General features: G+C 46.2%; 1 protein-coding gene and 1 pseudogene across 1 annotated transcript in view; both read right to left on the bottom strand.

The window, feature by feature from the left end:
• Nucleotides 1-651: 651 nt before the first annotated feature.
• Nucleotides 652-24,900, bottom strand: part of LOC136629070 (zinc finger protein 665-like) — a 59,218-nt gene continuing 34,969 nt past the window's right edge. Inside the window, exon 8 of the mRNA XM_066605193.1 lies at nucleotides 652-1,480. Within this exon, the coding sequence (XP_066461290.1) occupies nucleotides 789-1,480 (692 nt within the window). The 3' untranslated portion in view covers nucleotides 652-788. The remainder of the gene's footprint in view (nucleotides 1,481-24,900) is intronic.
• Nucleotides 13,718-20,059, bottom strand: LOC136629062 (ATP synthase subunit f, mitochondrial pseudogene; annotated as a pseudogene).

Here is a 24,900-nt window from a genome sequence, read left to right as displayed (position 1 = left end):
TCCAGATTTTCTCCCAAAGGTTGTTTCCTCCTTCCACATACAGCAGGAAATAATCCTACCGTCTTTTTGTCAAAATTATAGAAATAAAAAAGAACAACGCCTACATAGCTTAGATGTACGTCGGGCTATAATATGTTACCTACAATCCTCCCAGTCATTTCGTCAATTCGAAAAAATATTTCTTCAATTTCAGGGTCCCAACAAGGAAAAAGCAGCATCAAAAGATACTATAGCTAGGCGGATCAAGCTAGCTATCCAAGAATGCTACAAAAATAGACACCTACTGGTTCCAGAAGGGATGAGGGCCCACTCCACTAGGGCCCTTGCCTTCTCTAGGGCCGAACGCAGGGAATTATCCGTGAGAAAATTGTTGCATTTTCCCAAAAACAATGGAGGAATTTCTGATTTTTGGTTTTTCCACCTCCCCACCCAAATTTTTTTATAAAAGTTATACAGCATAGGATATGTGCCCCGGGTACCATTAAAAAGTACAACTTGTCCCAAAAGAGCAAACCACATGTGGTTTTCCATGCGTAATGGCTCTTGCAATGCCAGAATAACAATCATTTGGCCCTTAAACCACAAAATAGGCTTGAAACTAAGATGTTAACATGAAAGATACGATTTATAGGGCAGGATATCTGAAGTACATTTGCTTTTGAATAACAGATTTTAATGGGAATTACCTACAATAATCATAATTTACTGGTTTTATTGCATAAGACATCACTTAGTAGCTGCTATAATTTTTTTTACAATTTGTAAATAACATGAGTTAAAGAAAATGTCTAAGTCTGTGTGTGACCTCTCTTGTGTCTTACAAGATTTATTTTCCGATTAAAACATCTCCCACATTCTGAACATGAAAATGGCTTCTCCTCTGTGTGAATTCTCTGATGCCTAACAAAAATTGATTTTTCTAGAAACCATTTCCCACATTCTGAACATGAAAATGGCTTCTCCCCTGTGTGAATTCTCTTATGTGTAACAAGAAATGATTTCCTTGTAAAACATTTCCCACATTCTGAACATGAAAATGGCTTCTCTCCTGTGTGAATTCTCTGATGTATAACAAAATAAGATTTGTTAATAAAACATTTTCCACATTCTGAACATGAAAATGGCTTCTCTCCTGTGTGAGTTCTCTTATGTATATTAAGATTTGATTTTCTTGTAAAACATTTCCCACATTCTGAACATGAAAACGGCTTCTTCTCTCCTGCGTGCGTTCTCTTATGTGTAAGATGATCTGATTTCTTTGTAAAACATTTCCCACATTCTGAACATGAAAATGGCTTCTCTCCTGTGTGAGTTCTCTTATGCGTAATAAGATGCGATTTCCTTGTAAAGCATTTCCCACATTCTGAACATGAAAATGGCTTCTCTCCTGCGTGCACTCTCTTATGTGTAAGAAGATGTGATTTCATTGTAAAACATTTCCCACATTCTGGACATGAATATGGATTGTCCTCTGTGTGAGCTCTTTGAGGTTTTCCCATGCTGTTATTTTCCTTATTAGTCTGTGATGAATCAGAAGATGGAACCTGTATAAGAGGATCAGATGATGGATTTTTGCTGTGAAGGGCTGAGGGGATATCTAGGATAATGGCAGGTACTTCATCTGTATATTGTGTGATACCACAATCTTCTGCTTTACAATCTGCAGATATCAGTCGTCCTTCTGAGATCCCGATCCCATCTGCCAAAAAAAACTGATTTTACTATTTCACAAGTTATATTGATATTATTAGATAGCACAGTAGCTTTATGGTTAACACTATGGACAATATCGGCATGGAGTTTGTATGTTTTTCCTGTGTTTGCATTGGTTTCCTCCCACACTTTAAAAAACATGCTATTATCCGGAGAATTTAAAAAGTGAAAGCTCAAACAGAACCCAAAATGCCAAGTGATGTAAATAGAGATGAGCAAGCATACTCGTTAAAGGCAGATACTCAAGTGATTATCGTCCTTTTCAAGTACCCGCCTGCTCGTCAGAAAAGATTCAGGTGCCAGCGGGGGTGAGCGGTGGGTTGCGGGAGTGAGCGGGGTGAGCAGGGGGGGGGGGGGGGGGGCGATAGGTCCTGGACAAGACAGTGCATTATTTGGTGACGGATCTATACCAGAGTCTACAAACGAAGCCTTCAGCTCAGATACCAGATTAGCAGATGCTGTCTTCTGGTAAAATGAAAGACAGATTTTATGTTTATATTTCTCCTTCTATTCCTGATGTTGATCAAAATATGTGCAAAAAAACATCACCAAAAACTGCAAATCTGAATCGAACTGAGGTTGCTATCAATAATATGGGGGCCCTGGGAGTTCTTTTAAAGCATGATTTTCTCTAAGTCCCTTTTGAGCAGAGTTCTTGACTCACAGCAGTAACCTTCGAATCTCCAAATTCCAGGTCTATATCTCCTCCTTCTGCAATCTGTCATCGGGGTCTATGGCTCCATGTTCTATTGTGTTAGCACCTAGTAGTATCATAGAAGACTAATAGGAGCTATTGGTTTTGAACTGAAAATTGGGCACTTTTACCTGATTAGTACTGACAGTGGATGATGAAGAAAGACTCCCACATATATTCCCCATCCATATTATAAATGCCCATCCTGTGTTATCTCCTATAACAGATCACATTGTCAGCCATATTTAGTTTGAACTCCGGCTGAATGGGGGAATATACAGCGGAAAATCTGACAGATCCCAGAGCTTATAAATCTACATAACTATCTGCAGCCGGTGACCGAGGAGAATCTGTGACTCTTCTCTGCTGCATGTAGTGGTTACTGCTCACCTGGGCGGTTACCTGTAGGAATCTCCTCTTTACACTCCTGTTTGATCCTCACATTTGTCTCTGTAGTATTAATATCGGTCAGATCTTCATCCTGATACAAAAGCTGTGAGACAAATATTGTAAAAGTTAGCAGATGGTTGGAGAAGTCGTGTGGAATGTTTTATGACATAATGACCTGACAAGAGTAGTTATCTCAGCCACATAGCTGCATGTCTAGAAGCCGGACATAGATATTAGATGGTGGCTCAATGACCCCCTGGATCCTCATACACATGTATATCCGGCATGGCTAGACACGCTGCACGTTGTCTCAGTGGAGGAGATCAGTGTCTACCGGACCCATCCACTGCTTGTCTTGGGGGAAATAAAGGAGCAGATAGATATAAATCCAACCTGTTGGCTCCTTATTCCCACCAGCAGTCTCCACCGCCAGAACACTGGGAGAAGATCCAGACAAGATGAAAGGTCTCTGGTCAGCGGTAATCCTGCCATCTCCACTGGCCTCATCACACAAGGAGAAGACATCTAATAAGACTGAAGACAAGAGCTTCACAGCCTTCTACAGATCAGAGGGACATCTCCATCTACCTGATGGTCCTGTGGAAGAAGAGGACGGGGATATCTCTCTGGTGAGCTTCTCTTACTGGATGGAACTGCAGGAAACACAGACAGACACTGAAGTCATTCTTTATATACAGATAATAAAGTCCCCGTGGATTTAGTCCTGTCTATTACCTGGTGATGGGAGTGGCTGGTGGGTCTCCATCATGGCCTCCTTGTACAGATCCTTGTGTCCCTCTAAATACTCCCACTCCTCCATGGAGAAATAGACAGCGACATCCTGACACCTTATAGGAACCTGATAACACAATATACAGTCATCACCCAGAAGCCTCCAGTGCTGTTACTGTATAATGTCCCAGCATTCCCTGCAGCATCACCTCTCCAGTCAGCAGCTCAATCATCTTGTTAGTGAGTTCTAGAATCTTCTGTACATTGATGTCCTCATGTATCAGGGGGTGAGGTGGGGACCCCCTGATTGGGCTATGGGGTCTTCCCCATCCATCACACACAGGTGCCCGACAGATATCTCTAGAGGTTTTTTTCACTACTGTGTAAACCTGTATTTGGATAGACATCCATAAATATTACTTATTAATAAACATTACTACAGTTATTTCAAGAGTCCATCACTTCTACAGTGACAACATCTGTCATTACCATATATAAGAATGAAGTAATGTGACATCATCAGAATCTCTCCTCTGTCCAATGATATCATCTGGTATTACCATAGAAAAGAATGATGTATCATAGAATCAGAATGGTAGAGTTGGAAAGGTCCTGTAGGGTCCTCTGGTCCAACCCCCTGCTCAATGCATGGTCACTAAATCATCCGAGACATATGTCTGTCCAGCCTCAGTTTGAAAATTTTCATTGAAGGAGAACTCACCACTTCTGGTGGCAACCTGTTCCATTCAATGATCACTCTCGCTGTCAAATAGCTTTTTCTAATATCTAATCTGTGTCCCTTACCTTTAAGTTTCATCCCATTGCTTCTAGTCTTTCCTTGTGCAGATGAGAATAGGGCTGATCCCTCTGCACTGTGACAGACCTTCAGATATTTGTAGACAGCTATTAAGTCTCCTCTCAGCCTTCTTTTTGCAAGCTAAACATTCCCAGATCCTTTAACCGTTCCTCATAGAACATGATTTGCAGACCGCTCACTGTATTAGTAGCTCTTCTCTAAACTAAATGCAGGAAGTAATGAAGTGCAGACAGCACTGCCTTTCCTCCGTATTCAGAGCGGGCAGGTAACATGCAAACGCCACCAGAAAGAAATCAGATCCACAGAGATTCCTTACGCATCCAATATTTAATAAAGAGATCGTGGCAGCATAAAGGTGCAAATTCAAAGCAAAGCTTTAATCCTCCCAAGTCAAATGAAATGACGTTTCGACATAAGCAGTCTTTATCAAATACTGCTTATGTCTGTACTGTATTTGATAAAGACTGATTATGTCGAAACGCCATTTCATTTGACTTGGGAGGATTAAAGCTTCGCTTTGAATTTGCACCTTTATGCTGCCACGATCTCCTTACTCTCTTCTCTAAACTAGCTACAGTTTGTCTATGTCTTTTCTTAATTGGGGTGCGCAAAATTGGACAGAGTATTCTAGATGAGGTCTGATCTAGGCTCTATGCTTCTCTTAATACATCCCAGAATTCTGCTTGCCTTTTTTGCTGTTGCATCACATTGTTGACTCATGTTCAGTCTGTGATCTATTAATACACCCAAATTCACTGGGGCAGAAAAAGGTCTGTTATCAGTATATAGCCCTTCACAGTAGACAGCATTAAAACTAATTTTATTCATGCAATTAAAATAGGGCTTCAAGTGGACATAAAAGCGACACGATAATTCCAAATAAAATAATTAATAAATCACCTGAAAGCGCTGTGGAATGAGTCGGCACTATACAAATTAAAAGATTTATATTTTAAAATAACAAAAGTAGCATAACCAGCAGCCCTGATGGTGGACTGCTGGCAAGTATTTAATTATATTAATAGAATATAGTTTTACTACAGTCTATACAGTGAAGGGCTATTGATATAACCAAGTCTTTTTCACATGTGCTAAGTTACTTACCTCAATTCCTTCCATTCTGTATGTGCTTTTTAAAAAATTTACTTGCCCAGATGTAGGACTTTGCATTTCTCCTTGTTAAATACCATTCTGTTAGTCGCCGCCCACTGTTCAAGCTTTTCTAGATCTTTTTAAATACTCTCTCTCTCTTCCTTAGTGTTAGCTATTCCTCCCAGCTTTGTGTCAGTGAATTTGATCAGTTCCCCATCAATTCACTCCTCAGATCATTTATAAAAATGTTGACCATCACTGGGCCTAGGACAGAGCCTTGTGGTACCCCACTTGATACATTCTTCCACTTGGATGTGCAGCCATTTATGATCACTCTTTGAGTACGATCACTCAGCCAGTTGTGAATCCACCTAACAGTTGCCTTGTCAATCCCACTAGTCATTTTTTTTCAATAGGGATGGTATGAGATACTTTGTCAAATGCTTTACTAAGGTCAATTATTAATAACATTTGTTATACTGTAATAGAAAGCCCTGTTGGTGTAATAGCGACAAATGTTATACACAACCTTTCTATATGTATGTAAGAACATGGCAAGTTGCAGACTATTCTAAACATATGCTTAGGTAGAGGAGGTGTGGTCTCCATGATGTAGTGGAGGGGAGTGACACGGCTGGTCATCATCAAGAACCAGAGACATTCAGCTGTTTTCATTCTTTTAAAACCATTGTATTTTCTTGTTTCGTCAGCTTTGACAAAGGCAGAAGTTGCTGATGAAACGCGTCGCTGCGGACAAGGCATTTCTATCTATGTGTCTCATGTTCTGAATATACATTTTCCATAAAGAAAGAAGTTGTGTTAAGAAGCTGGCAGCCTATCCTTTTTCGTATTCTTTACTGCTTGGACTTGTAGCTAGCCAAGGCTCCACACATGCTTTCAGCAGACTGAAGGATTGTTGCATTCAGGTGAGATGCTTGCGTTTGTATTTGGAAGTAACAGCTCCCTCACCATCTCCGTGTTTATAGATAACCTGGGTTCTTTTATTCCCTCAATATCGCAGGGAAGGTAAGTTAATGTAATGTGACATCATTAGAATTTCCCCCTCTCTAGTGACATCATCTGTTACAATCATAAATAAGAATGATGTAATGTGACATCATCAGAATCCCTCTCCTCTCCAGTGACATCATCTGTTATTACCATAGATAAGAATGATGTAATGTGACATCATCAGAATCTCTCACCTCTCCAGTAAGCTGAAAGAGTATCTCTAGGGTGAGATTTAATACACTCTCCGCAGTCTTATTTCTGTCGTTCTCCATCTTTGAACAGCAAAGGATCCTATATTCTTTAGGCCTAAATGGAAAGATGATGAAAATGTAAAAAACATAAACACAAATCCCATGTAAAAGAATGAAATTACTGGAGAGAATAAAAAATTCTCCTGAGTGACTGCAGTACCTATTGCTAAATGAGTACTCCAGCTCTGGACATCGCTGAGTCGCCAGCCGCAGCAAGGGCCGTAAGTAGCTTGTGGGGCAAAAGTTATGCAAAAATCCATTATATTTGTTCTGGAATATTGCATTCTTAGCCACATACCTTTGTTTGTCTGCCCGGGGGATAAAAAAGATGCCCCTCCCAGAACAAAGCTTAAAAAATGTGCAGAGTGCTGAAGAAGGCTGCCGGCCAAGTATGATAGGTCTCTTTGCAAGGCATGCCTAGCCAGGCTAGTTAAGGAGGAATCGGGGGGATTCCTAGAGGATGTTAGGAAGCTGGTTAAGGAGGAGGTACGGTCAGCTCTGACGTCGCAAACAGTGCCGCCGACAAGGGCATCTGGGGTTAGGTGCCACAAAAGGTCGTATTGTCCAGAAAAATATTTGGACTCCGAAAGAAGTTTGGTCGGGTCAGAGCTGGAAGAACCAGCGCCTGAGGAATCCTCGGATGAGAAAGACTACAAAAAATACCTGTTTCATCAGGAAGATTTAGCGGAGCTCATAAAATCGGTGAAGGACACCTTTAAGATGGAGGAACCCAGAGAGCCGTGTACAATCCAGGATGAGATCTTCGGCAGATTAGGGGAAGGGCGCAGGCATACCTTTCCAGTTCACAGCAATATTTCCAAGCTAATTTAAAAAGAATGGAAGAAACCCGATGTAGGATCCTTCTCCACCAGGGGACTTAAGAGGTGATACCCTTTTGTGGAGGAGGTGTGTGCAAGCTGTGAAGAAATACCCAGAGTCGACGTCCCGGTGGGTAAGGTGGCAAAAAGGACACCACTGCCCTTTGAAGACACCCCACTATTGAGAGATCCAATGGATCGGAAGACCGAGAGTCTCCTGAGGAGATATTGGGAAACAGCAGCTAGTACCCTCAGGCCAGGAGTGGCAGTCACGTGCATGGCCAGGACCCTGGGAGTATGGTTGGAGCAACTGGAGCTCCATATATCCAACAAGACCCCGAGAGAGCAAATTATAAATTCTCTCCCGATTCTAAAAGATGGCCCAAAATTTCCTGCCAGACACATCAGCGGAGACAGTGAAGCTCTCAGCAAAGGCGACAGCCCTATCCAATTCAGTCAGAAGGGTTTTATGGCTAAAGTCCTGGTCGGGCGATCTAGCCTCAAAAAACAAGTTGTGCTCGCTCCCATTATACGATCAATTCCTTTTTTTCCGAGACCTCGACAAGATTCTCAAGAAGGCAGCCGACAGGAAGAAGGGTTTTCCGGAAGAGAAAGAGCAAAAAGGGAAGACCTTTTTTCGGGGCCCCAACACAACATTCTGAGCCATATAGGGGCAAGGGCAAGACGGGCCTATGGAGTTACCCTAAAGGGGGTAGGGGGAAGAACTTCCTCTTTAAGCCCCATCAGGGGGACCCAACCAAGCAGAAACCCTGATGCCATCTTAGTGGGGGTGAGGCTGGGGGACTTTGCGAATCGATGAGCATCAATCTGCGAGGGCTCGTGGATTCCAGAGGTCCTACAGCAGGGATACCAGATAGAACTGGTGTTCCTCCCCAAAAGAAAATTTGTAACCAAGGGGAGGGGGGAGCTTTTAACCTCTCGGTGTGTTCCTGTCCAACCAGAAGGATGCTATCTCAGGTGGTGCTGTCGTGGAGACTCCTGAAAACCCGACTATCGGGTAGGTATAATCACCTTTTTTAACCCCTTAAGGGCATGTCCTATTTTGGGCTTAAGGATGCAACGATTTTTGGCGGATTTTACTCTCCATTTTTCAAAAGCCATAACTTTTTTGTTTTTCTGTCAACACTGCTATGTAAGCACTTGTTGCCAATTTGGGTACATAGACTATATTGTAAAACTTTTATTTTATTTTTTTTAAGCGTTAATTATGCAGCATAAATGAGACAATACATTTTTTTCTGCGGGTCAATACAATTACAACGATACCAAGATTCTTATATTTTTTAGGTTTTTTCACTTTTCTGCAATAAGATCCCTTTTTCTGGAAATCTTTTTTTTTTTCTAAATCGCTACATTCAATATCCTATAACTTTTTTATTTTTCCATGGACGGAGCTCTGTGAAGACTTATTTTTTGCGAGACGGGCATTTTGCCTCAGTTTTTTGCCGTGCAGGATAAAAAGCATGTTCAACTTATTGTACGTGACGTTACGGACACGACGATGCCAATTATGTGGGATTTAAAAAAAAATTTTCTTATGCTAATATGAGATAAAAGTCCCAAAAAAAGGACTTCTCTCCTGCAATGCCTTATTGCTTATTACAGCAATCATAAGCAATGGCAATACAGGAAGCCGGTATGTGGCATCCTGTTGCCATGGCAACCAGCCGGGCTCTCTGCGATTATATATCGCAAGAGCCTAATAACATCACAGAGGGAGTGCACTCCCTCTGTGAACCCTTCCCGTGCCGTGATCTACATAGATAGCGGCAGGGAAGGGGTTAGCAGCGGGAGACCGGCTACCATTTATAGCAGGTTCTCGCTGCCGGATAGCACAAGATCGCTTATGATCTCGCGCTATCCACGTGACGTAAGGGTACGTCCAGTTGTGGTAAGTACCCCGCTGACATGATGTACCCTTACATCATATGGAGGGAAGGGGTTAAAAAAAAGCTTAATATTTGCTATAACGGTAATACAAATTTTTTTTAACCATGCTTTTGTTATTCGTTGAATTCTTTGAATACAAACGCATTGAAGTAATGTTTCAATATTAGTTTTTTTACATGTATATTTTTTTATGTATTATATTTCTTATTTTCCAGAGTAATAATAGATTCAGAACCTTCAACTTTGTCCTCTACAGCTACAAGTGGTTAAAGTTTGAGGCAGAAAGACAAGATTTTCTGCCTGGATATATTGTTGTTGTTAGCCGTTAACGACCCTCAGTGACCCTAAAGGTGAGCTCCCTCCATGTCTTTTGGGTTTGCACTGTTTCTTCCAATTGTGCGATATCCATGCCAGTATCAGCTTTGACAGTATCAAGCCACTGTGTCCTTTGGTGGCCAGGTCTTCTTTTGCCCCCCATCCGTACAAGCATTGTAGATTTTTCTAGCGACTCTGGTCGCATAATATTAGGCTAGCTTATCAGACTTGCCTTCCCTTTGCTGTTTCTGGCAGATGCGGGCATCATCCTGCTTTCCACATAACATGAACACTTCTCGCCAGCATGTGAAGGGTTACCTTCCCCAGGGTTTTTGCAGTTCAGCTGTAGGGTATGGGCAATTACCTCCCTATTTAGCTGAGCTGGGAATCATCCCTCATTGCCTCAGTGTTGTTATTTGTCTCAGACACACAGCATAGGTCCTCTGTCCTATGCCTTTGTGTTAGGTTGTGCTGCAGGGATCTGTAGTACAATGGTTTCTAGGAGCACATTTCCACAGGTGTGGGATGATTGTGCTGGCTGGGTGTGGTTTGTTCAGGTCAGCCAATCTCCAGGGTCTGTGCTGATATATAGATACGGTCCTCTTTCAGTGGGGTGTCTAGGTTGAGCAGTCATGTTGTCTTCTCTGTGCAGCTTGCTGTGTGACTGGTGTACTGTTACCTTTGTGTTGAAGCTTGCTGTGTGAACTGTGTCCAGTACTGATGGATCATGTGTCTTGTTAGAGTAGGGACCGCAAGACACGAGGACCCTAGATGGCTGGATGGATGTTTGGTTATTTTTCAGTTCTATGTTATGCATGTCCACGGAATCCAGTCCGCGGTATGCAATTCTTTGTCCAGTTGGTGTTACTGTCAGCGCATCCAGCATGAAATCCATTTTCAGTCCCTATGTTTAGTCAATCCCCATCCTGGACACCAGTGTGTTGACCCGATGCTTATTTACTCACACGAATATAACACTTTGTCTGCGCTTACTCTGGATTCATATTTGTATTCATTTGTTTGCTGTCTCCCGATCTTTGTTCGGATCCTTTCTCTATTCTCATTGTCTGTGTGCAATTTTTTATTGCCTTCCTGTCCCTGCACCATTTCTTCCTCTGTGGCTTGTATTGCACTGTTCTGTGTCCATTTAAGGATAGTCAGGCCCGAGAGGAAGATCGTGGGACCGTCCTTGTTAGGGTGCCTACCCTGCTTTTAGGCATTACCCCCACTTTCCCGACTAGCAAAGGGTGAGATGTGCCCTCTGACCACCGAGGGTCAGTTGCCAAGTCTAACCCATAGGTTGGCACAGTGTATCCATACTCATAGTCCATAACAGTACACATAGAGCCTGCTGATCCCTCCCGCAGGGAACACTCAAAGTTGTTGCAGGAAATGGCACAGCATGTCATCTATGGTAGCAGTACAGCCTTTCACAACAGTTGCAACTGCAGCATCTTACCCTCAGTCGGCCTCTGCATCTGGGTCTGGCCCTCATCTGTCCACCTAGCCATGCTACAAGAGGAACCCAAACAATGCTGTGGGTTCCTCAGCCAGTGGGTTTTTCCATCAGCTAGAAAAACATTGCGTAGAGTGGATTTACTTTGTGTATCATTTTGCATATTCACACCACTAGTGCTGGATATGGTCTGCATAATAGTATGTACATAGAGGGAGATGAAGCAGATGCAGTATATAAAGCAGGGCATTGCTTACCCTTCCCAGTTACAGAGTGAGATAAGATATTAAAAGTCCCATCAGAGGAGGCAAATACAACTGTTAGTGAGATGACTATGACTCCATGTTCTATCCTATATGTAGCCATTTTGTGAACAGGTAGCCATCTTCTATGCCTCTTTTCATATTCATTTGTCCTCTTTTAGAGGATTTATAGATATTAAAGCTACTCAAAAAGCGTTGAATGAATAACCAAAGCCAAAGCTACATGAGACAGCTCTGGCAGTCAGGTCAAGATGACGTGTTTCTCCATGCTTGCACATGTTCAAAAATATTCTCTCTAAACAACTTATTGTTTAGAATTACTTTACTTTTATGTTCTGAGAAGCTAATCATGTGTGAGTCTTCTGTCCTTGTGTGTGTTTGTCTGGAATTTAAATTCCTTTTCTTGCATATTTATATTGTGTTTATGTTTTATCGACCAATGGTAATAAATTAAGTTATAATAAATTTGAATTTATGTAATTGAAGCATGTGCCTCTATAAAAACTGCTACATGTCAATCAATAAACAGATATCACACCAAGTTGTGGTGTGCTCTGACAAGTTATTTCCTGAGCTTCGTTTATCTTCTAACTAAAAATTTGGACCCCAGCAGCATATCGTATAGCAAATAGTTTTGTTTGCACTAACACAACTGTAGATGTTTTCTGAGTATTTCTTACCAAGGTTGCAGGATTTGAACGAGCAAATTCCACTAATCTGATTGCCGGATCGTGCCATTTCTCAGTAAAGCAATCAAAATGGTCTAAGTGTTTTGTGCATTCCACGCAATCACCTCACCCAATATTCGCTATTGCCTCCAATGTTGCATATGAAGCAGTGTAGTGAGCTGGACTGGCGCTACAGAATAAAAGTACTTTACCTGCAAGTTAAGAGCAACTGTTCTAACTACCAGTGCATTTACCAAAAGGTAGTTATGCTGGACTTCATTTAATAAGAAGGGAGAGTCAAGACAGGGAATTAAATAGTTCATGGGAATTAGGCATTTCACGGTCGTAAATTCACGTAGCTGCTGAGTGAGGAAGAAAAGGAGGGGGTTTCTGGCTCATTTCAATGTTGCAGTTAGAAAAATATAACAGTGTTAGAAGACAGAAGTCAAGGAGGAGTTCAGAGGGAGGCTCTGAGCAATATGGAGTGGAGAGAGTGAGCAGGAAGCAGGGGGAGGAATGGCCCCAGCTAGGCTTCCTTCTCCTCTGTCCTCTTGTGAATGGAGACGTGTTATGTAAACTTTCAAGAAACCCTGTATACAGTTAATGACACTCAGCTCCTGTCTGCAAACCTGATGTTCAAACCAGCCTTCCAGCTCCGCTTGAATAAAGCAGCCACAGCATTGTCAAGCTGCAAAGCTCACAGATTTCCCAGAGGGTCCTATTTTGTGAGTACTAGAGATTATTAGGTCATGTCAGGTTGGCAAATTACAGTTAGTTGGATGATTGGGTTTGTCAGTCATAGTCAGATTCAGTCTCTCTAGCTAGTCTTCCCTTATCTCATGTGCCTCCTCAAAGTTTGCTTATCTGTGCATAAAGTGTTAAACTGTTTATACGCAAGTTGCATATGCAATTCTGGTGCTTAATATTAATGCAAACAGCCACGTGCCTGAAAGTAAATGGTGCGCCTGTATGTGTTAGTCTTATTTTGGTAGCAAGCATTTTTTATTGAGGCACCCATTTCCATTAGTCATCCAAATCCTGTTGTATACCTTCAACAGAATTTGCAAGATTACAAAGAACGTGTTGCACTCATCTTCACCATGACACGGCTCCTTAGCCACATCTCAGCAACCACTAAGAGAGTGCTGGCTTCTTCCTGCTTGTTGCACATTGCAGCTACAAGGTGCAAAGTGTTCACAGATACCCGCGTGCCATCATTAAGTGCACATGCACCACCAGCTTCTCATCTCCTCGTCATCACAACTCAGTTAAATGATAGACCAGACTGACAACAAACTAGCCTCCGCTATCACTGTCCTCCGCTTCTCCCGTCTGACTCCCCCACCACAACAGGAACTGATGTGCAGCACAACCAAAGTCCCAGGAACAGCAAGGAGCCAGCACAGCTGAGTCACAAACACCGGCCAGGAGAAACCCAAGCCAGCACAGCAGGTGGGAGCTCTCCTGGTGTCTCACATCACGCTGGGGGCCGCACTCCGACATGTCTACACCGGGATCTATTATTGTTACACGGTACATGTGTGTGACCACCGCATGCCACTTCAACATGTCTACACCGGGATCTATTATTGTTACACGGTACATGTGTGTGACCGCCGCCGGCATGCCACTTCTACATGCAATTTTATTTATTTATTTATTGGTTTAATAGACAGATTTATTACAGGATATGGACAGAAGCGTCTCACACACTTTGGGAGGACTCTTGTGGTCAGTGGTATTTTCTCCGGCGGTCGTGCTTGATGTGATCGTACTCCCAGATGTAGCTCAAAACTACATATCCCACCAGCACCATGGCGATGCCTCCGATGCCTCCCTTCTTCACATTGATATACTTGTTATAATAGCGCCCATAACCTCTGTGGACAGCGGCGGCGATCCCATTCGGAGTGAAGTTGCACGTGGAGAGCCAGTTAGGCAGCTGCCCGAGCTTTACATCCAGGAGACGCTTCTCTGCCAGGTTAGCTATCTTATCCGCCATTTTGTCCTCCGGAATGACACTCTGCAATTTTATTTATTTTAGAAAATCTACAAGAAATTAATATCTGTTTAATACAAAGTTACATGAAGGTGGACACAGCGGTCACAGGCGGTCAAGGCAACGTCAATCAGTATGCTGCCTGCTTCCAAGACGCCTCTAGGCGCACCTACTATTCAAGGTCTGTAACTCCTATAATTTACTGAACGTTAACTTTTTAAAATTTACAACCAAAAACCAAATGTTCGGCCTTTTGCATTCTGTTGATGTTATAAACATATAGTGGATAAGTTTACACCCCCCTGTTACAATGCCCGGTTTTTGTCATTCCCCTTCCATGTGACCCATTAGCTGTACAATCCCACTGGGAGAACAAACAGAAATCTTTTAGGGCGCAGTCAGATGAGCCTATACGCGCACAAAAAACACGCTGAAGGAAATGCATGGTCGGGCAAAGCTTCACATGCGCAGCACATGAGAGAGAAGAAGCCCCGCAGGGCTTTGGTATTTCGCCAGAGCAGGAAGAGATGGAGTGGAGCTATGGGGAAACCCCCTATAGCTCCGCTCACTGTCCCTGCTCTGGGAAAATCCCCCATAGCAGCGCTGAATCTCTCTTCTATGGGGAAATCCCTTGGGATTTCCCCACAGCGCAGAAAAAGGGCTGGGGCTAGCAGTACCTGACCCCCCTAGTCCCTTCCCTAGCCATACCCCTCCATAGTTTGCTATGGGGATTCTCACAAAAAATTCCTATAGCAAATCATGGGGAGCATGGCTAGGGGTGGGGCTAAGGGGGCACGCCCTGTTAGCCCCGCTACCTCCTCCCACGCTCTGGGGAATCCCTGTAACCCAACCCCCTCTCTCTCCCTGCTATAGAGAATTACCTTGAGGAGAGAGGTGAGGGGAGTCCCCTACTGCCTCCGATACTGGGGAATTGCCTAGTAGTCCCTTCATCCCTGCAGGACTGACAGGAGTTAACAGCGGGACATTTGAAAGGTTCTTCTTGCCAGAAGTACTTTTTAAATGCCCTTCTATAATCAGCGAGGAATCTATTCCCAGCACAGGAGTTTCCATTAACTTCTGCTCCCATAGGAGTCATTGGAAACTCCTGCCGGCACATCTCAGGTAGTTTAGGTGGGCGCTGTTTTGCACTGCAAATTTCTCACATATGAACGTACCCATTGGTACTTTTAGAAGTGTTGATTTGCCAGGCACCTCACACACGCTCGTCTGACTGCGGCCCTGGGTGGAAAATAAAACTGACAAAACTAAAATAATGTGTTTGCACAAGTGTTCACACCCTCTTATATTTATGGTTGTGTTCAGAATTAGCCAATCACATTTAAGCTCGCGTTAAAATAGCAGTCAGCACTCCGCTGCCATTATTTATAGTGATTCTGGGTTCCCCCATATAAAGTTCGACTCTTCTAGGAGGATTTTCCTGACATTTTCTTAGTTGATAGTAAAGATCTTACAGAAGATCAAAGGGGTCTGCTTGTTGGAAGGAGTCATCAGGAGGAGGGGCCAAAACATCTCTGAAACATTACATGTAATATGGAGCACAGGGGAGACCGTCAGCAAGAACCTAACAGTGACCTCACGAAGAACCGGACGTCCCTAAGAAACTGGTGAAAAGTCCATAGGGGAATTGATCCGGGAGGCCAAGAGGCCAACAGCAACATTAGAGGAGCTGCCGGAGTTTCTGGTGAGTCACAACCATGTCCCATTTTCTTCATATGTCGGGGCTGCAGTGAAGATGGTGGGGGCAACATTATGGGGGGCTTTTTATCTGGAACTGGGGCATTAGACACGGGGAGGAAATTATTAACAGTCCTAAATATCCATCCATTCTGGCCCAAAAACTTCAGTTCTCTGCTGGAAAGCTGGAGGAAATTCACCTTTCAGCACAACGACCCGAAGCAACAAGAGAACGTCCCACCAGAGCCCAGACCTGTACCTCATAACAGAACGGGTGGACTGAATAGGGCGCTACACACCAGAGCACAAACCTGAACCCCATAGCAAATCTGCAGGTGACCTGAAGAGGGCGCTACATACTAGGGCCCAGACCTGAACCTCATAGCTGAACTACAGGTGACCTGAAGAGGGCGCTACACACCAGAGTCCAAACCTGAACACGATAGTAGAGCCATTGGTAACCTAAAATGGCACTACACACTGGAGCCCGGACCTAAACCCCATAGCAGAGCTACAGGGGACCTGAAAAGGGGGCTACACACCAGAGCTCGGACCTGAACCCCATAACAGATCTATGGAGTTCCTGAAGAGGGTGCTACACACCAGAGGCCGGACCTGAACCCCATAGCAGGTCTGTGGGTGACCTGAAGAGGGCGCTACACACCAGAGGCCGGACCTGAATCCCATAACAGATCTATGGGGGACCTGAAGAGGGTGCTACCCACCAGAGTCCGGACCTGAACCCCATAGCATATCTCTGGATGACTTGAAGAGGGCGCTACACCAGAGCCAAGACCTGAACCCCATAGCAGATCTACGGAGGACCTGAAGAGGGCGCTACACACCAGATCCCAGACCTGAACCCCATAACAGATCTACAGGGGACCTGAAGAGGGCGCTACACACTAGGGCCCAGACCTGAACCTCATAGCTGAACTACAGGTGACCTGAAGAGGGCGCTACACACCAGAGCCCGAACCTGAACACGATAGTAGAGCCATTGGTAACCTGAAGAGGGCTCTACACACTGGAGCACGGACCTGAACCCCATAGCAGAGCTACAGGGGACCTGAAAAGGGGGCTACACACCAAAGCTCGGACCTGAACCCCATAACAGATCTCTGGGGGACCTGAAGAGGGTGCTACACACCAGAGGCCGGACCTGAACCCCATAACAGATCTATTGGGGACCTGAAGAAGGTGCTACACACCAGAGGCTGGACCTGAACCCCATAACAGATCTATGGGGGACCTGAAGAGGGTGCTACACACCAGAGCTCACACCTGAACCCCATAGCAGATCTGTGGATGACCTGAAGAGGGCGCTACACACCAGAGCCAGGACTTGAACCCCATAACAGATCTATGGGGGACCAGAAGAGGGTGCTACACACCAGAGCCCGGACCTGAACCCCATAGCAGATCTGTGGATGACCTGAAGACGGCGCTACACCAGAGCCAAGACCTGACCCCCATAGCAGATCTACGGGGGACCTGAAGAGGGCGTTACACACTAGATCCCAGACCTGAACCCCATAACAGATCTACAGGGGACCTGAAGAGGGCGCTACACACCAGAGCCCGGACCTGAACCCGATAGTAGATCTGTTGATGAGCTGCAGTGGGCGCTACACACCAGAGGTCGGACCTGAACCCCATAACACATCTATGGGGAACCTGAAGAGGGCGCTACACACCAGAACCCAGACCTGAACCCCATAACAGATCGATGGGGCACCTGAAGAGGGTGCTACACACCAGAGCCAAGACCAGAACCCCATAGCAGATCTACGGGGGGATCTGAAGAGGGTGCTACACACCAGAGCCCGGACCTGAGCCCCATAGCAGGTCTATGAGGGACCTGAAGAGGGCGCTACACACCAGAGCCCAGACCTGCGTCCCATAGCAGATCTGTGAGGGACCTGAAAAGGGTGCTACACACCAGAGCCCGGACCTCAACCCCATAGCAGATCTGTGGGAGACCGGAAGAAGGCGCTACACACCAGAGCCCAGAGCTGAACCCCATAGCAGATCTGCAGGGGGACCTGAAGAGGGCGCTACACACCAGAGCCCTGACCTAAACCCCATAGCAGAGCTACAGGGGACCTAAAAAGCGGACTACACACCAGAGGGCAGACCTGAACCCCATAGCAGATCTGTGGGGGACCTAAAAAGGGGGCTACACACCAGAGCCCAGACCTGAACCCCATAGTAGATCTGTGGGGGACCTGAAGAGGGCGCTACACACCAGAGCCTGGACCTGAACCCCATAACAGATCTATGAGGGACCTGAAGAGGGGGCTACACACCAGAACCCAGACCTGAACCCCATAGCAGATCTGTAGATGACCTGAAGAGGGCGCTACACACTAGAGCCAAGACCTGAACCGCATAGCAAATCTGTGGGGGACCTGAAGAGGGCGCTACACACCAGAGCCCGGACCTGAACCCCCCCAACAGATCTACGAGGGACCAGAAGAGGGCGCTACACACCAGAGCCCATACCTGAACCCCCTCCAACAGATCTACGGGGGACCTGAAGAGGGCGCTACACACCAGAGACCAAACCTGAACCCCCTCCAACAGATCTACGGGGGACCTGAAGAGGGCGCTACACACCAGAGACCAAACCTGAACCCCATAGCAGATCTGTGGGGGACCTAAAAAGGGGGCTACACACCAGAGCCCAGACCTGAACCCCATAGCAGATCTGTGGGGGACCTGAAGAGGGCGCTACACACCAGAGCCTGGACCTGAACCCCATAACAGATCTATGAGGGACCTGAAGAGGGGGCTACACACCAGAACCCAGACCTGAACCCCATAGCAGATCTGTAGATGACCTGAAGAGGGCGCTACACACTAGAGCCAAGACCTGAACCGCATAGCAAATCTGTGGGGGACCTGAAGAGGGCGCTACACACCAGAGCCCGGACCTGAACCCCCCCAACAGATCTACGGGGGACCAGAAAAGGGCGCTACACACCAGAGCCCATACCTGAACCCCCTCCAACAGATCTACGGGGGACCTGAAGAGGGCGCTACACACCAGAGACCAAACCTGAACCCCCTCCAACAGATCTACGGGGGACCTGAAGAGGGCGCTACACACCAGAGACCAAACCTGAACCCCATAGCAGATCTGTATGGAACCTGAAGAGGGCGCTACACACTGGAGCCCGGACCTAAACCCCATAGCAGAGCTACAGGGGACCTGAAGAGGGCGCTACACACCAGAGCCCAAACCTGAACACGATAGTAGAGCTATTGGTAACCTGAAGAGGGCGCTACACACTGGAGCCCGGACTTAAACCCCTTGGCAGAGCTACAGGGGACCTGAAAAGGGGGCTACACACCAGAGCTCAGACCTGAACCCCATAACAGATCTGTGGGGGACCTGAAGAGGGCGCTACACACCAGAGCCCGGACCTGAACCCCATAGCAGATCTATGGGGACCTGAAGAGGGTGCTACACACCAGAGCCCAGACCTGAACCCCATAGCAGATCTATGGGAGACCTCAAGAGGGCGCTACACACCAGAGCCCAGACCTGAACCCCATAGCAGATCTACGGGGGACCTGAAGAGGGCGCTACACCAGAGCCAAGACCTGAACCCCATAGCAGATCTGCGGGGGACCTGAAGAGGGGGCTACACACCAGAGCCCGGACCTGAACCCCATAGCAGATCTGCGGGGGACCTGAAGAGGGCGCTACACACCAGAGCCCGGACCTGAACCCATAGCAGATCTATGGGGACCTGAAGAGGGCGCTACACACCAGAGCCCGGACCTGAACCCCATAGCAGATCTGCGGGGGACCTGAAGAGGGCGCTACACACCAGAGCCCGGACCTGAACCCATAGCAGATCTATGGGGACCTGAAGAGGGCGCTACACACCAGAGCCCAGACCTGAACCCCACAGCAGATTTGTGGATGACCTGAAGAGGGCGCTACACCCCAGATGCTCTCACAAAGAAGAGTGGGCCAAGATCTCCAACTGAGGATGTGTCACCGACCCTCAGAGCCTGAATGGCGTCATAAGGTCACAGGGGACATCCACAGAGGATTACTTATAGAGTGTGCTTATTAATACATTATTCTAGTACTCACCTCCCTGCAGTCCTGATGGGGATTATCCTCCTCTCATCAAACACTCCTGCCCAGTGATTCAGAAAGGAGAGGACAGACAGACCTGCAGAGCCAGACGGCAGCCGTGTGCTTCCAGGACCTGTGATGATGTCACTGTGTGGGAGGAGCCAGGTATCACATGACCAGAGAAGATTAGTGAATGCAGAACTGTACTGTGATGGTTGTGATTCCTGTTAGATGAGCTGAAGAGAGCAGAATGTAGCAGATCTGTATGTGTGATGTGTGGGGGTCAAGATGGATGGAGTAGAGCTGTGTGTGTGATGTGTGGGGATCAGGATGGATGGAGTAGAGCTGTGTGTGATGTGTGGGGGTCAGGATGGATGGAGTAGAGCTGTGTGTGTGATGTGTGGGGGTCAGGATGGATGGAGTAGAGCTGTGTGTGTGTGTGATGTGTGGGGGTCAGGATGGATGGAGTAGAGCTGTGTGTGATGTGTGGGGTCAGGATGGATGGAGTAGAGCTGTGTGTGATGTGTGGGGGTCAGGATGGATGGAGTAGAGCTGTGTGTGTGATGTGTGGGGGTCAGGATGGATGGAGTACAGCTGTGTGTGTGATGTGTTGGGGGTCAGGATGGATGGAGTAGAGCTGTGTGTGTGATGTGTGGGGGTCAGGATGGATGGAGTAGAGCTGTGTGTGTGATGTGTGGGGGTCAGGATGGATGGAGTAGAGCTATGTGTGGGGGTCAGGATGGATGGAGTAGAGCTGTGTGTGTGATGTGTGAGGGTCAGGATGGATGGAGTAGAGCTGTGTGTGATGTGTGGGGGGGTCAAGATGGATGGAGTAGAGCTGTGTGTGTGATGTGTGGGGGTCAGGATGGATGGAGTAGAGCTGTGTGTGTGATGTGTGGGGGTCAGGATGGAAGGAGTAGAGCTGTGTGTGTGATGTGTGGGGGTCAGGATGGATGGAGTAGAGCTGTGTGTGATGTGTGGGGGTCAGGATGGATGAAGTAGAGCTGTGTGTGATGTGTGGGGGGTCAGGATGGATGGAGTAGAGCTGTGTGTGATGTGTGGGGGTCAGGATGGAAGGAGTAGAGCTGTGTGTGTGATGTGTGGGGGTCAGGATGGATGGAGTAGAGCTGTGTGTGTGATGTGTGGGGGTCAGGATGGATGGAGTAGAGCTGTGTGTGATGTGTGGGGGTCAGGATGGATGGAATAGAGCTGTGTGTGATGTGTGGGGTCAGGATGGATGGAGTAGAGCTGTGTGTGTGATGTGTGGGGGTCAGGATGGATGGAGTAGAGCTGTGTGTGATGTGTGGGGGGTCAAGATGGATGGAGTAGAGCTGTGTGTGTGATGTGTGGGGGTCAGGATGGATGGAGTAGAGCTGTGTGTGTGATGTGTGGGGGTCAGGATGGATGGAGTAGAGCTGTGTGTGTTATGTGTGGGGGTCAGGATGGATGGAGTAGAGCTGTGTGTGTGATGTGTGGGGTCAGGATGGATGGAGTAGAGCTGTGTGTGTGATGTGTGGGGGTCAGGATGGAAGGAGTAGAGCTGTGTGTGTGATGTGTGGGGGTCAGGATGGAAGGAGTAGAGCTGTGTGTGTGATGTGTGGGGGTCAGGATGGATGGAGTAGAGCTGTGTGTGATGTGTGGGGGTCAGGATGGATGGAGTAGAGCTGTGTGTGATGTGTGGGGGTCAGGATGGATGGAGTAGAGCTGTGTGTGTGATGTGTGGGGGTCAGGATGGATGGAGTAGAGCTGTGTGTGTGATGTGTGGGGGTCAGGATGGATGGAGTAGAGCTGTGTGTGTGATGTGTGGGGGTCAGGATGGATGGAGTAGAGCTGTGTGTGTGATGTGTGTGGGTCAGGCTGGATGGAGTAGAGCTGTGTGTGTGATGTGTGGGGTGGTCAGGATGGATGGAGTAGAGCTCTGCGTGATGTGTGGGGTTCAGGATAGATGGAGTAGAGCTGTGTGTGTGATGTGTGGGTCAGGATGGATGGAGTACAGCTGTGTGTGTGATGTGTGGGGGTCAGGATGGATGGATGGAGCAGAGCTGTGTGTGTGATGTGTGGGGGCCAGGATGGATGGAGTAGAGCTGTGTGTGTGTGATGTGTGGGGGTCAGGATGGATGGAGTAGAGCTGTGTGTGTGATGTGTGGGGGTCAGGATGGATGGAGTAGAGCTGTGTGTGATGTGTGGGGGTCAGGATGGATGGAGTAGAGCTGTGCGTGTGATGTGTGGGTGGTCAGGATGGATGGAGTAGAGCTGTGTGTGTGATGTGTGGGGTCAGGATGGATGTAGTAGAGCTGTATGTGTGATGTGTGGGGGTCAGGATGGATGGAGTAGAGCTGTGTGTGTGATGTGTGGGGGTCAGGATGGATGGAGTAGAGCTGTGTGTGTGATGTGTGGGGTCAGGATGGATGGAGTAGAGCTGTGTGTGTGATGTGTGGGGGGGAGGATGGATGGAGTAGAGCTGTGTGTGTGATGTGTGGGGGTCAGGATGGATGGAGTAGAGCTGTGTGTGATGTGTGGGGGTCAGGATGGATGGAGTAGAGCTGTGTGTGTGATGTGTGGGGGTCAGGATGGATGGAGTAGAGCTGTGTGTGTGATGTGTGGGGGTCAGGATGGATGGAGTAGAGCTGTGTGTGTGATGTGTGGGGGTCAGGATGGATGGAGCAGAGCTGTGTGTGTGATGTGTGGGGGTCAGGATGGATGTAGTAGAGCTGTGTGTGTGATGTGTGGGGATCAGGATGGATGGAGTAGAGCTGTGTGTGTGATGTGTGGGGGTCAGGATGGATGGAGTAGAGCTGTGTTTGTGATGTGTGGGGGTCAGGATAGATGTAGTAGAGCTGTGTGTGATGTGTGGGGGTCAGGATGGATGGAGTAGAGCTGTGTGTGTGTGATGTGTGGGGGTCAGGATGGATGGAGTAGAGCTGTGTGTGTAATGTGTGGGGTCAGGATGGATGGAGTAGAGCTGTGTGTGATGTGTGGGGGTCAGGATGGATGGAGTAGAGCTGTGTGTGTGTGATGTGTGGGGGTCAGGATGGATGGAGTAGAGCTGTGTGTGTTGTGTGGTTTAGTTGTTTAGTTGTTAACTTGTTTAGTCCAATGTCTTTGTTTTTCAGCAGAAAAACATGATAAAGCTGCGACGTTTCGCCCTCCACAAAGTCTTCTTCAAGCATGCAGCACAAAGACATTATGCCTCGATTTCTCTTACTACAAATACCCACACCCACATCAATATGCGAACAGACATCTCTTCAGTGCAGACAATGATTGGTCCAGATCCATACAATACAGCTGATGTCATGTAACTATAGTATAAGTTAATGCAAATAGTGCAACTTACTCACCGATACACCTCATGTCTGTAGCGTCCGCTACCTGCCACGGCACATGCGCCACTGAATAACCACTCACCATTCTGCCCTTACCCAAAATGGCCTTATCAGTACCAATGCGCATGCGTCATTACATCACACTGTGCGGGTATCATCGCTATGGGACGTCTCAAGGAACATACATCATAGCGTTCATTATCAAAAAGGAGCAGACGCCCCGGTAGACAATCAGTCAGCTTAATGCCCTTGTCCTAATTAGCTTGTATAGCGTGTAGCGCATGCCTAGACCTTATCATATTATTAGAGCGTTATCCCTACGGAGCGCCCCACAGATCATAATACTTCAAAAGTATAATTGCGCCAACGCCACCTCAGTAAGGGGAACAAATCTTCTATGTATTATAAATGCCCCAATATAGGAATAAAGCTAGACTAAATTGTCTGAAATCTAATTTAACCCCTTAGTAACCAAGCCTGCTTGCGCCTTAATGACCAGGCCAAATTTTGCAAATCTGACACGTGTCTCTTTAGCATGGAAAAAGACCTGAAAGGCTTTACAAATCCAAGCGATTCTGACATTGTTTTTTCGCCACATGTTGTACTTCATTTAGGTGGAAAAAAAAGACCAATAGAATTTGTGTTTATTTATTAAAAGCGCCAAAATTGGGAAAAGTTTGAAAAAATCGTCATTTTTTCACATTTCCAACTGCAATATCTCAAATATGTGCAAACATAATATAGAAATTTTTGCTAAGATTTATATTTCCATCCGTTTACTTTATTTTGGGCGCACATTGGAAAAACTTTCGTTTTTTTTTTTAACCATTTAGGAGACGTACAAATGTAACATTACTTTTCAGCATTTTGAGGAACACTTTGTTTTCCTACACCAATCCAAGATTGGAAAGGCTCATAGGAGTCAAAATGATAGATACCCCCACAAGTGACCCCATTTTAAAAACTACACCCTTTAACGTATTCACTGAGGGGTGTCATGAGAATTTTAACCCCACAGTTGTTTTTCAGGAGTCAATGCAATTTAGAAGAGAAAAACAAAAATTTCATATTTTTGCAAATATGTCATTTTAAAGGACTTTTTTCTATAGTACACATGAAAATTAGGATTTGCACCCCAGAATGGATACCCCTGTTTGTCCCGTGCTCAGAAACATACCCATTGTGGCCCTAATCTTACGTTTGGATGCACAATGGGGCCCAAAATGAAAGGAGCAATCGGTGGCTTTCGGAACAGAAATTTTGCTTGAAGGAGATTTAGGCCCCATTGCCCATTTGTAGAGCCATTGAGTGACCAAAACGATGGAGAACCCCCACAAGTGACCCTATTTTGAAAAGTAGACCCCTAACGAATTTATCTAGGGGTATGATGACTTTTTTGACTTCACAGTTTTTGAATGAATCTAAGCCAAGCCGAAGGAAAAAATTATGATTTTCATTTTTTTGGCAATTGTGTCAATTTAAAAACTGTTTTTTTTTGGAAAGTATACACAGGAATGAAGACGTTTACCCAAAAATGGATACCCCCGTTTGTCCCGTGTTCAGAAACATACCCATTGTGGCCCTAATCCACTTAAAGGAAACATAGCTAGGCCTATAATGGAAGGAGCACCTGTTGGATTTCAGGGTACAACG

The sequence above is a fragment of the Eleutherodactylus coqui genome, chromosome 5 (assembly GCF_035609145.1).
Source record: "Eleutherodactylus coqui strain aEleCoq1 chromosome 5, aEleCoq1.hap1, whole genome shotgun sequence".
Classification (NCBI taxonomy): Eukaryota; Metazoa; Chordata; class Amphibia; order Anura; family Eleutherodactylidae; genus Eleutherodactylus; species Eleutherodactylus coqui.
This window is presented reverse-complemented; position numbering and strand designations above follow the sequence as displayed.